At 31.6% G+C, this 11,984-nt stretch overlaps 1 protein-coding gene and 1 pseudogene across 1 annotated transcript; both read left to right on the forward strand.

Moving 5' to 3' along the window:
* Nucleotides 1–601: 601 nt before the first annotated feature.
* LOC120171624 lies at nucleotides 602–3,153 on the forward strand (annotated as a pseudogene).
* Nucleotides 3,154–7,793: 4,640 nt separating this feature from the next.
* LOC120171628 (ras-related protein Rab7-like) lies at nucleotides 7,794–10,493 on the forward strand. The gene is made up of 7 exons (XM_039179307.1): nucleotides 7,794–8,090; nucleotides 8,300–8,326; nucleotides 8,448–8,547; nucleotides 9,452–9,598; nucleotides 9,692–9,772; nucleotides 9,861–10,006; nucleotides 10,228–10,493. The coding sequence occupies exons 1-7, from the start codon at nucleotides 8,038–8,040 to the stop codon at nucleotides 10,292–10,294; spliced, it is 621 nt and encodes a 206-aa protein (XP_039035238.1). The 5' UTR covers nucleotides 7,794–8,037; the 3' UTR covers nucleotides 10,295–10,493.
* The last annotated feature ends 1,491 nt before the right edge of the window (nucleotides 10,494–11,984 follow it).

The raw sequence follows: 11,984 nt of genomic DNA on the forward strand, positions 1-11,984 counted from the left end.
ATGAAGTTCAGATGTTAAAATAAAATTTTAACCTTTCATTAAACATTTTTATATTATAATAAAGATAATTTGGTTAAATATACATTCTAATAATCTTTTATTCCTTTAACCAAACACGGTAATCTTACATTCATGCTAAACCAACCAAACACAAAATACAACATTCCTAGTAATTCTATTCCTTGTTAATCTTACATTCCCGATGGTAATCTTACATTCCGTGAACCAAACGCACATAGTTAAAAGATTTAATAAATCAGTATCTTATAGTCGGATACCCTTTGTATAATTTACCCTATTATTTATTAGGCTAATATAATGCATTGAAATCAAAATGAAAATTTACCTATCAGCCATGGCTTTTGCTCCTGTTTTATCATAGGGGAAAAAACAGAGAAATACAAAGAAAAATTTAACCTTGTTGACAGCAGACATCCACGTGGAACAGTGGGTGGGCCTGGCGGCGACAGTCAAAAACACCTTACCCATTCACCACCAGCAGCCATAAACCCACCCTTTCTTTCTCTTTCAGAATCTCACAACAATCAATCATCACTTTCACTAATAAAAATCCTTCCTTTTTCTGAGGTTTTCATAAGGTTTTCATTTCCTTTTTGTTTTTCAATTATGAATCCTTAGATGAAAGAGTAGAGAGAAAAATGTTTCCCTTTTGATTTAAAGAGTTCTCGGAGGAGAAAAAAAGGGTAAAAAAATGTCTGTTGCAGAGCTGAAAGAGAAGCACGCGGCAGCGACGGAGACTGTGAATAATCTGAGAGAAAGATTAAAGCAGAGACGCCAGCAGTTGCTCGATACTGACGGTAAAAAAAATTCAATCTCCCCCCCAATTTTTGGGTTTGTTATATGAATTATTTAGATTCTAAGATCTGTTTGGGTTCTGGGAAAATTATGTGTAGTTGCCGGATATGCAAGGTCTCAAGGGAAAAATCCAATCACTTTTGGTCCAACCGATCTACTTTGTTGCAGAACCTTGCAAGGTCACACCGGGAAGGTAATTTTTTTTAGCTTTTTTATTGCAAATTTGTAGCTAGATTGTATTTTTAAGCTTGAATAAAGTGAAAAATGTGTTAATTTGTTTAAATTTTATTTTTTCACTGCAATTTTCTGATGTTCTGATTGTTTTTTAAGCTTGAAGAAAGTAAAATTTTATGGTTTGATGAGATTTGTTGAATTATTTGCTGAAATGGAACAAATGAGTTGCTAAATCGAAGCAGATGGTCATTTGGATAGCTTTAGAACTATGCATGATAATAGGAAGGAAAGAAAATCAACTTCATTATGATTCATTTGTAGATCACTTGTTTTTCGTGCTGATGTCTATCGATGAAGTTGTGTATTTGAACTTAATGTATATGAGCTATGCAGGTATACTCATTGGATTGGACTCCGGAAAGGAACCGAATCGTTAGCGCTTCTCAAGATGGTCGCTTGATTGTGTGGAATGCACTAACGAGCCAGAAAACACATGCCATCAAGCTGCCTTGTGCATGGGTCATGACTTGTGCTTTTTCTCCGACTGGTCAATCGGTTGCCTGTGGGGTCTTGATAGCATGTGCTCTATTTTCAACTTGAATTCTCCGACCAATAGGGATGGAAACCTACCTGTATTGAAAACCCTTAGCGGGCATAAGGGTTATGTCTCCTGCTGTCAGTATGTTCCTGATGAAGACATCCATATTATTACCGGTTCCGGCGATCAGACCTGTGTTCTATGGGATATTACGACTGGCCTCCGAACTTCTGTTTTCGGGGGAGAATTTCAATCAGGACATACTGCTGATGTGCTGAGGTATCTTACTTTTTTCTTTTGTTCTTTTTTGTTACGTTGGTTCGATCTTATATGGTTATCAGCTTAAAGATTGGTTTGTTCTCGTTTTATTGGTATGATGTACCCTATGACCAGTGATATGCGTGTTCATAGAAAATTCTCATGAAGGATAATAAGTTCTCTTCTATACTTCTTTTGTCCTTTCAGTGTCTCGATTAATGGATCAAACTCAAGAATGTTCGTCTCTGGTTCATGTGATGCGACCGCCCGATTGTGGGATTCTCGTGTGGCAAGTCGAGCAGTCCGTACGTTTCATGGTCACGAGGGTGATGTTAATACTGTGAAATTCTTTCCAGATGGCAATAGATTTGGAACAGGATCAGACGACGGAACTTGCAGGTTGTTCGACATTAGGACTGGTCATCAATTGCAAGTATACTATCAACAGCACGGTGATAACGAGGTTCCACACGTGACCTCCATTGCATTCTCCATTTCTGGAAGACTTCTCTTCGCTGGATACTCGAATGGGGATTGCTATGTATGGGACACATTATTGGCGAAGGTAATAACTCAACCTTAATCCCCCCTGATTGTCTCACTTTCTTCACCTTTCGATCCCCTTTATATGATTCCCAGTCGTTTCTTTTCACGATGACACTTCTCCACTTTTGTTGGTTTTGACGTTCGTCTAAATTGTGCCGGCATAGCCTAGATATGGTTTCGCCTTTTGCATTGTGAACATAGATGTTTAATAAATACTTTAAGCTAAAACCATGCAAATTCATACTATGAACTACTTGCAGTCATTAGCTTGAGTTATTTATATCTGATTGGGTTTGGCATATAGCAGGCACCGGTTTTTTCGATTTACCTTGTCTGTTTTGTCAGGTTGTTTTGAATCTGGGATCCGTCCAGAACTCGCACGAGGGACGGATTAGCTGTTTGGGTTTGTCGGCCGATGGTAGTGCTTTATGTACAGGAAGTTGGGATACAAACCTCAAGGTTAGTTTATCTTGTTTCTTTCATCACTTGCTTTTTCGAGTATGGGCTGAGATGTTAGGGTGAGCAAAACTCGATCTAATATTCGTAAAATGAGAACCCAGAATCTGTTTTAAATCGTGAAATGGATCTTGTAATGGCAGATTTGGGCATTTGGAGGGCATAGAAGGGTGATTTGATTCGTAAGACGGAAAACCGATTCGACGTTGCCGACTACTCTCCATCTCAGGTCCACCCTACCTGCTGTATCCTGTATGAACCCTAATCCTTTGTATTTGAATCATGTTCATGGTTTAGGAACCCTAATCTTTGCACTGTTGCTTGTAAAACTTCCTTGTCTAAAACCCCAATTTGATTAGTGCATAGAGAGATTTTGGACCGTTTTCATCCCTATTTCAACTGATTCCACAAACTATATTAAATTTGGTATAGTATATATTGATGTCCGGGTGTTCAAACGGTCAGTTCGGTTATTAATCGAACAAAATCACCCAAAACTGAAGTAACCAAATTCTTAAATTTTTTAATCATTAATCTAACCAAATTAAGTTCGATTAATTTGGTTGGTTTTTGAATTAATTAAGAAAAATTAACAATTTTTTTAGTTTTGATTAAAAATAGCAATTCAAGTAGTAATGAGTTTCTTTTATTAGATATTTTCTATTTCTAGTCTTTATTTGTTCTTTTGGGTTGGGCTTAATTCTGGAATTAAAATATAAATATTATATTTTAAATATCATAGATCGTTGATAACCAATAATCAAATTTTAAAGGCTTAATATAAAATTAAGTATTTAAACTATATTAAAATTTGACTTTTGGTGTTTAAAAAATATTTCGTTAAAAATAGGTGTTTAATGTTTTGTTCGTTATATTATTAGGTGCTTAATTTTAAGTCACGTGGGTCATGTTTAAATTTTTAAAAAAAATATTTTCAAATAAATTTTTATTTAAAATATAAAAAAATATAAATATAATACGTGTCACTTAACTGTCTCTTTAACGATAGGCATCTAAGTGCAATGAAAAAAACATTAGATATCTATTTTTAACAACAACAAAAATTTTAAGCACCAAAAATTTATTGTAAATATAATTTAGGTTCTCACTTTTATATTAAACTAATTTTAATGATTGATCAATTATTAAATTAAATTTTAATTTGATCAATTAACCGATTTTAATCGAATAATGAACACCTTTACAGATGTCACATCACTGAGCTCTGTGATTGCTCTAGCAGCCTAAAACAATCACCATCTCAGCCTTGTGGCGCAGACACACCTCAAGAAAATCATAAAAAGGTCGGGTGGGTGAAGGAAGAGATATTTCAGAGTTGGGAAGTACCTGACTGGTATAACGTATCAATATGGCATGGGCTAAAGGTGAACGGACGCTTCCCCTAGTCAAACTACGAACCAGCTTATTAACAGCTAGTCGATCATTTTGTGGTATCTGCAAGTACGAAACCACATAGAATCATCACAGATGTAAATCAATTTAATGAGCATTGCCCCGAACCCAACCATAAACAGACATGCAAGAATGAAAAAGTACCATGGGTTTGTACTACATGAAATTACTATAATTTCCTCTGTCACATACATTTTAATTTCTGCATGATGCACTGTGTTAAAATCCAGTAAAAAAGAAAACGACAGTGTGCTAAATTTTGTCTGAAGAAACAATACCGGGGGGAGCAATGCTAGAGCATGAAACTGCACAAGGGCTGCTCTTGATCGAACAGCTTCTTGAACCTCATTATTTTAACACTCAGGGGATGTTTGGTTCAAGGATTGTGCGATTCCCATGGGATGAGAATCCCACATTCTCATGTTTGGTTGGCTGAGAATCTCATTCCCGGTAATGTTTTATTACCAATAGTATATTTTTTGGGGTATATTACCGGGAATGTCATTACCTCCTTTTCCTTAGGTATTGTAACATTACCGGTGTTTTGGACTAAAATGCCCTTAAATTTTTATTTTTTTCAAAAATATCCTTCTTATGTCATTGAATAATAAAAATTCTACGAAAGTTAAATTACAAATTTATCCTTAAATTATTTTAGATTTACAAAAAAAAATCTATAATTAAAATTTTATATGAAGTTCAGGGGTTAAAAAAAATTTACCCTTTCATTAAACATTTTTTTATATTTTTAATTTTGTAAAAAAAAAATTATATAAATATTATGAATTTAATTTTTTAAAGAAAATATATAAATATTTTACAATTTGTAATATTATACAAATATATAATAAGGACAATTTCGTCAAATATACATTCCAATAATGTTTTATTCCTTTAACCAAACACGGTAATCTTACATTCTTGCTAAACCAACCAAACTAACAAAATACAACATTCCCAGTAATCTTATTCCCTGGTAATCTTTTATTCCCACTGGTAATCTTACATTTCGTGAACCAAACGCACCCTCAGGGTTTGTCTGCCCAAATGTTTTTGACATGTTAATAAATGACAAATGTTTTGATATTAATTTAAAAACTACGCGAGAATATTTGTGTATGTAAAGCAACCCTAAGAAAACTGTTACCTGCAGTAAGTGGATACCGCTGACTAAGGCTGCACTTGCAACAACTGGGTGTTTGTCAACAATGGCTTGTTTCAAGTATTGTTCGACCACGGTTAGAAGAGTTCCATCTGTTATCCGACAAAGTACACGAATAGCATTTGCTCGATACATATCAGTCTTGCTAGTCATGTCCTTCATGAGAGAGCTTGTAACAATAATAACCTATTATCATCAAGAGGAAGGATTAATTAGTATCTAAATAAGCAAACATGCATGCACAAACACACAAAAAGTTATTCAACGAGTATAGAAAATTCAAGACATATAAACTGATAGTTTATGTAGTAAATACGTAATTTATTCTAAATTTATATTATTTTTATAAATTTATTTATTTAAAATGGATTTTATTTTGAATTAATCACTTGTATCTGATTTATTGATCAGAAGTCAATATTTTTTCTGTAATACTTAAAAGTATTTATGTTTGTTATATTTATAATATTTATATTTATATTTAATTTATATATGTATATATTCATTTATAATTGTTTGTTTATCATTTATGAATAACTTTTAATTGTTTATAAACATATTTAATTATATATTTATGAAAATATTTATTTAGTGTTGGTTTGATGTTTGCGAACATATTGATAAATATATTTGTAAATATTAAACACATATGTTCAATGTCAAAAGGATGAGAATTATCTTCGAATAAATATTGATTTGTACTTACCCCATATTAATCAGAAATAAATAAATAAACGGCATGAATAAAAATTCGATATTCTTAACGAACACAAGATAAACCCGAACATACTTAAAAATGAAAGAAATAAATATAAAATATAAATGTATTCATTAAAACTTGATCCATTTATCATCATAAGTATAACCTTTCAAAATAATTAAATAAAAACATAATATTTTCAAATCAATATGATAGATAATCAAATTTAAGTTTGTTAATATATTTTTATAAAAAAATCATAAAATAGGTTTAATTAAAAAATAAATTATCTAACTATGTTTGTTGTTGTTTATAGGTGTCTAAAAGATTTTTTTTTCAATCTAAATACCCAACATTTTAAAGTTACTATTTAAGGTATTTGACAGCTAAAAGACGTTAAAAAATTCGTTGTCCAACTTTTTAAAGTTACCATTTAAGGTACATGTCCGTCAAAAGATGTTAAAAACTCGTTACCCGACATTTTAAAGTTATCATTTAAGGTACTTGACCGTTAAAAGACGTTAAAAGTTCGCTACTTGAATTCTAACCATTTAAGGGAATTTGAAGATTTCCGGATTATGAGAGATTAGATACTTATAAAGGTTTTTTTTAAAAAAAAAATATGTTTTTTAAAAATAATATTGATAAGAAATTAATATAACGTGTAAAATTAAATGTTTTACGAAATTTTCTAACATATGTTGAAAAGATAATCTTGAAATGACAACGGAATAAAATTTCATACATCTTAAAATTGTAACGGAAAAAACAATAAACACATACTTTAACTCGGGAAACTTTTAACACCTCAAATTAATAAAATTTATATTTTAGGCATTTATTTATGTTAATTAAGTAGAAATATGGTGAAAGTGATCATATAATGTTTTAGGAAAAAAACATTTTTCTCATATAAAGTGTTAAGGTGATTTTTTTTTCCATCTATGGTGAATGTTACAATGCTTCACGGAAAACATTAAAAAATTCGACGACTTTCTAAAGACATCTAGAAGACATGACGATTTCTCTAAATTTTATGCATGTCCGTAAGACTACGTTTTCTCAAAAGATACTGACTGCATCATATATTTTAGACATCTTTTAGAAATCGTCGAATCTTTCGAGTATCTTCCATAAAAAATTATAACATTAATTATAGATGGTAAAAAAAGTCACTCTAACATCTTATATGAAAAAAATCATTTTTTCTCAAAATATTATCGGATCAAATTTACCCTAAAAGATATTAAACTTATTAGAGTAAATTAAAAATATATTATACTTTTTTTACTTTTAAATTTGATTTTTCTAAGAATATACTTTATATTTGGGCTTAATGCAAAAATAAGAGTTTAAACTTTATTTAAAATTAACTTTTTAGTATTTTTTTTTTGTTAAAAATATGTGCTTAAAATTTTTTCGTTATATTTGTAGGTATCTGTCGTTAAAAGTCTATTAAGTGATGTGTTACATTTATATATTTTTTACTTTTTAAAAATAAAAATTATTTAAAAAATTATTTTGAAAAAAAATTAAATGTGATATGTGACATTTAATAATTTTTTAACGGTAAACTTAAAAGTGTAACGTATAAAATATTAAACGCTTATTTTTAATAAAAAAATTTAGTAAGTAAAAATTAATTTTAAATATAATTTTTACATTTGTTTTTATATTAAGTAAATTTTAAAAATAAAATAAAAACAGAAATGTCGAGTTACAGGTCAATCCAGCTTTTGCGTGACTCACAAGAGAGAGAGAGAGAGAGAGAGAGAGAGAGAGAGAGAGAGAGAGAGGAAAAACAACTAGAAGAAACTTAGAAAAAAACGCTAGAAAGTTGAGCCGATTTTCCTGTCAGACAAACAAGTCCACAAAGCCTCTCCTTTGCTCGCTCTCTCTCTTGTAAGATTTAGTAAATTTTCTTTTTCCTTTCTATCGATCTGCACATCCGTGGATTCCTTTGTGTTTCTGACGATGCCGTCTCGCCGTAGAACCCTCTTGAAGGTCATCATCCTCGGTGACAGCGGGTTAGTTGTTTTTCTTTTTCTTTTCAAGACCGCCCGTACAATTTCCGTGCTTATATTCACGTCTATTTTCATCTTTTAAAAATTTCGTTTCTAGGGTTTCCGTACGGATCTCTCGATTCCATTTACTGGTCTCGCTTGTTGTTAATGTCGAGTTAATTTTTAAAATACAATGTTTATGATTTTGATTTGCGGTTGATCTTTATTTGCAGGGTAGGAAAGACATCTTTGATGAATCAGTATCCTGCAGTTGTTGTTATCTCTAATTGTTGAACAAAATTGAAGTCTTATTTGTTGTCAGATAGTTGTGATTATGTTACTATTAGTTATGGTTTTGTTTGCCTTTACATTTTACTCTAGATATGTAAATAAGAAGTTCAGCAATCAGTATAAGGCTACGATTGGGGCCGATTTTTTGACCAAGGAAGTGCAGTTTGAGGATAGGCTTTTTACCTTACAGGTTAGATTTCACAGTTATCTCTACGTTTTATCTGATGTAATGTTAAAATATATATAATTCTTTATTATGCACGAATACAAGCATTTTAGCATTTTGCTGAGCCTTTTTCAGCTGTTCCATTTGTCTATTGGGATCTTAATTTCCAATTCTGAGTATGGCTTTTTTTTGACAAAGAAGAGGATTGATTTTCATCCCTAACTCATGAACCGAGCTTTAACTTTTATGGACTAGAGCTTAACAATGATTTTTCGATTACATAAATGTATCTCTGCATTATGATATTTGTTAGGTCAAAACTGCCAGTGGCAACCTTTCTTTATATTCATTGAAAATCTTACGGCTTCTTTTTTCAGTAGTTATATAATCACTCGTTAGTGGATTTGCGATGTTTGACTAGATAATTTTGTTGTTCCACTCATTGATTATGCTTATGATGGCTACTGCATGGATTTTGTTTTTATTAATCGGCTCTATCTTTGATGGGCTAGAGCTTAACCAGGATTTCTCCATTGCATTTAAGATCTGTAACAAATGTATCTCTGCACTATGATCTTTGTTAACTCAAAACTGCCACTGGCAACTATTTTTCACATTCATTGAAGAACTCATTGGCTTCTTTTTTTCTGCAATATTATTTTACAAGGAGCGACATTGTGATGAGTGTCTAGAGAATTATGTTGCTCTACTCATTGATTAGACTTATGTTGACTACTGCATGAATTTTTTCTTATCAATCGGTTTTCTGTATTTTAGTATTAGGCAATCTTATGGGCCAGTATCTCGAGTATTTTCTAGCAAATTTTAGCATTACATTCTAAAAATATTCAGGTTTTCTTTTGGTGTTATTTGAGAGTGACCACTTTGCTCAAAGTTCATGAACATTTTTGTGTTTTCCTTTTCCCAGATCTGGGACACAGCTGGACAGGAAAGATTCCAGAGCCTCGGTGTTGCTTTCTACCGTGGTGCTGATTGTTGTGTTCTTGTATATGATGTGAACTCAGTGAAATCATTTGATAATCTCAACAACTGGAGAGAAGAATTTCTTATTCAGGTATATATTCTGAACTTCTGAATGCTTTTGAAAACCATCAGCCAACTCTCTGGGATTTACCCTTGTAAACTGATGATTTGAAAAACTTTGTAGGCAAGCCCTTCGGATCCAGAGAATTTTCCATTTGTTGTTTTGGGAAACAAAGTTGATGTGGATGGTGGAAACAGTAGAGTAGTATGTATTTTTTAGTTCTCCTTCCCTCTACAATCTCTCTCTCCCCACCATGACAGATATAATTATCTCATTTGTTCCGACTCTTTAGGTGTCTGAGAAAAAGGCTCGAGCATGGTGTGCGTCGAAAGGAAATATCCCATATTTTGAGACATCTGCCAAGGAGGGAGTTAATGTGGAAGAAGCTTTCCAATGCATTGCAAAGAATGCCCTAAAGAGCGGGGAAGAGGAAGACATGTAAGTTAAACACCATTATCAGTTCTCTTCCCACACGCTTTTACATTCCCTAGTAACTATTTGCATGACATATTTGATTTTGAGGACTCATAGTTAACAGCTTAGCTTCTGAAGTCATTTTTTTCTCATTAGTTTTTGCTTAATTTCAAACCTTCTGATTTATACTTTAATTTATTTTCTTCTTTTTTCTCATGTTCTTGGATATTAAATAACTCATGAAGATACCTGCCCGACACCATCGATGTTGCAACCAGCAGCCAACCGAGGTCTAATGGATGTGAATGTTGAAATGTACCATGTGATTTTTCCTCCTGGTTCAGCAACAAGTACCCTTAAAGTGTTAATGATTTGGTCTTCCCATTTCCCCAACCATTTTTATGGATTCATAGTGTTTGTCTGATAAACAAAAATGGTGTGTTTATGCTTTTGGATTGGTTGGATTTAGTTGTCTGGAATCTTTGTAATATTCTATGTTCCTCATTTGCTTTTCTCTGTTTGGAATAAGATTTTATGCTATTTCATAATGTCAAAGTCAAACGCTGCCCCCTGTTTAATTTGCATTTAAAAGCTTGCTTTAGATTATCATGCAACCAAATCAAACGAGTTTATGAAAAGAATTAAAAAGTTGCAAATTTCATCAGACGGCTTGAATCGACATCATTGTTGTTCTCGGTTTTACCAAGGTAAATGACCTTCTCTGCTGCTTTCTTTGTAGGGATGATAATTTAACTCGAAATCGACGGATTTTGACTTGATCCAATAGGGTCAAACTGTTTTTTTTAAATCGAGTTTGGGTCGGGTCGGGGTAGATTTTTTTAAGGGAGTGAGGTCAGATCGGATTTGGGTGGATATTAAAAAAACTCCGACTCGATTCGTGGATAATAACATAATATCTATTAAAAATATTATTTTTTAATTAATTTCTTATTTTATATAAAGTTGGGCGGATTAAATTTATATTCTAAAAGTTCGAGTTTGGTCAAAGTTGAATGAAAAATATATATCTTTGGGTTGTGTTCAAGTGGATGATACGTATTTTCAGGTTGGGATCGGATTAATCAAAAATTCAATTCGTTATCATCCCTATTTCTTTGACGGTTGAGGACAGATAACTCTAATAGGCTTATATGAAGCACCAACCATTATTATCTCACAATTTCTTACCTTCTAATTAGAGAATTCTATTTTTATTAGGATTAACCTTACATTTTTTTTCTAAAAGAAATATAATTTTATTCATTTTAAAGATATCTTGGTCCGAGTAGAATTAGGTTCAATCTAGCGTTGTTATGGGCTGTAAGATAAAGAATTTGTTTTTGTAGGTCTATATATGTCAAGGGTCCCTGTATTATTTCAAAATTTAATGTTTAATCCTTACATTATTTTGTTCAAGCTTGTACATGTACTATATTTGAAAGGGTCAATTATGCATTTAGTATCTAAACTATCTGTTTTAATCTATTTTAATATCTAAACTTTTAATTTTTTCAAGACCATACCTAAATTTTAATTTTTATTTCATTTCAATGCCCGCCATTAAAAATTTTAGTTTTTATTTCATTTTAGTACACTCATTCAAAACTTAAAGTTAATTATTTTAAAAAAATTGAAAGTTTAGGTACTAAATGCGTTAACGACAGAGTATTAAAATGAAATGAACTAAATGTTAGATATGATTTTAAAACAATTGAAAGTTTAGTTACTAAAATGGATCAAAAATAACAATTTAGGTACTGAAAGCGTAGTTTACCCTATTTGAAAATTGTTTTCTCGCTATCTGACATATAAAAAAGACAAAATGCCTATAGCAATCCCTTACGTTCACAATTTTTGCCAATTCGACCCTTATCCTTCAAAAGTAAATTGAAATTTCTTTTGAAAAAATTATCAATCAAGTCATAACCTTTACTATTCTGAAACAAATTTAAACACAATATTACTTCATACAATATTATCGGACACAGAAAATGATTCTCGC

This window comes from Hibiscus syriacus, unplaced genomic scaffold (genome assembly GCF_006381635.1).
Source record: "Hibiscus syriacus cultivar Baekdansim isolate YM2019G1 unplaced genomic scaffold, ASM638163v2 tig00111834_pilon, whole genome shotgun sequence".
Classification (NCBI taxonomy): Eukaryota; Viridiplantae; Streptophyta; class Magnoliopsida; order Malvales; family Malvaceae; genus Hibiscus; species Hibiscus syriacus.

Bases quoted from the DNA above. Each gene is read 5' to 3' on its own strand.
- LOC120171628 (XM_039179307.1), top strand. From the start codon at position 8,038: ATGCCGTCTCGCCGTAGAACCCTCTTGAAGGTCATCATCCTCGGTGAC. The intron at 8,091-8,299 runs GTTAGTTGTTTT...CTTTATTTGCAG, and splicing joins ATCATCCTCGGTGACAGCGG to GGTAGGAAAGACATCTTTGA. The intron at 8,327-8,447 runs GTATCCTGCAGT...ATTTTACTCTAG, and splicing joins AAGACATCTTTGATGAATCA to ATATGTAAATAAGAAGTTCA.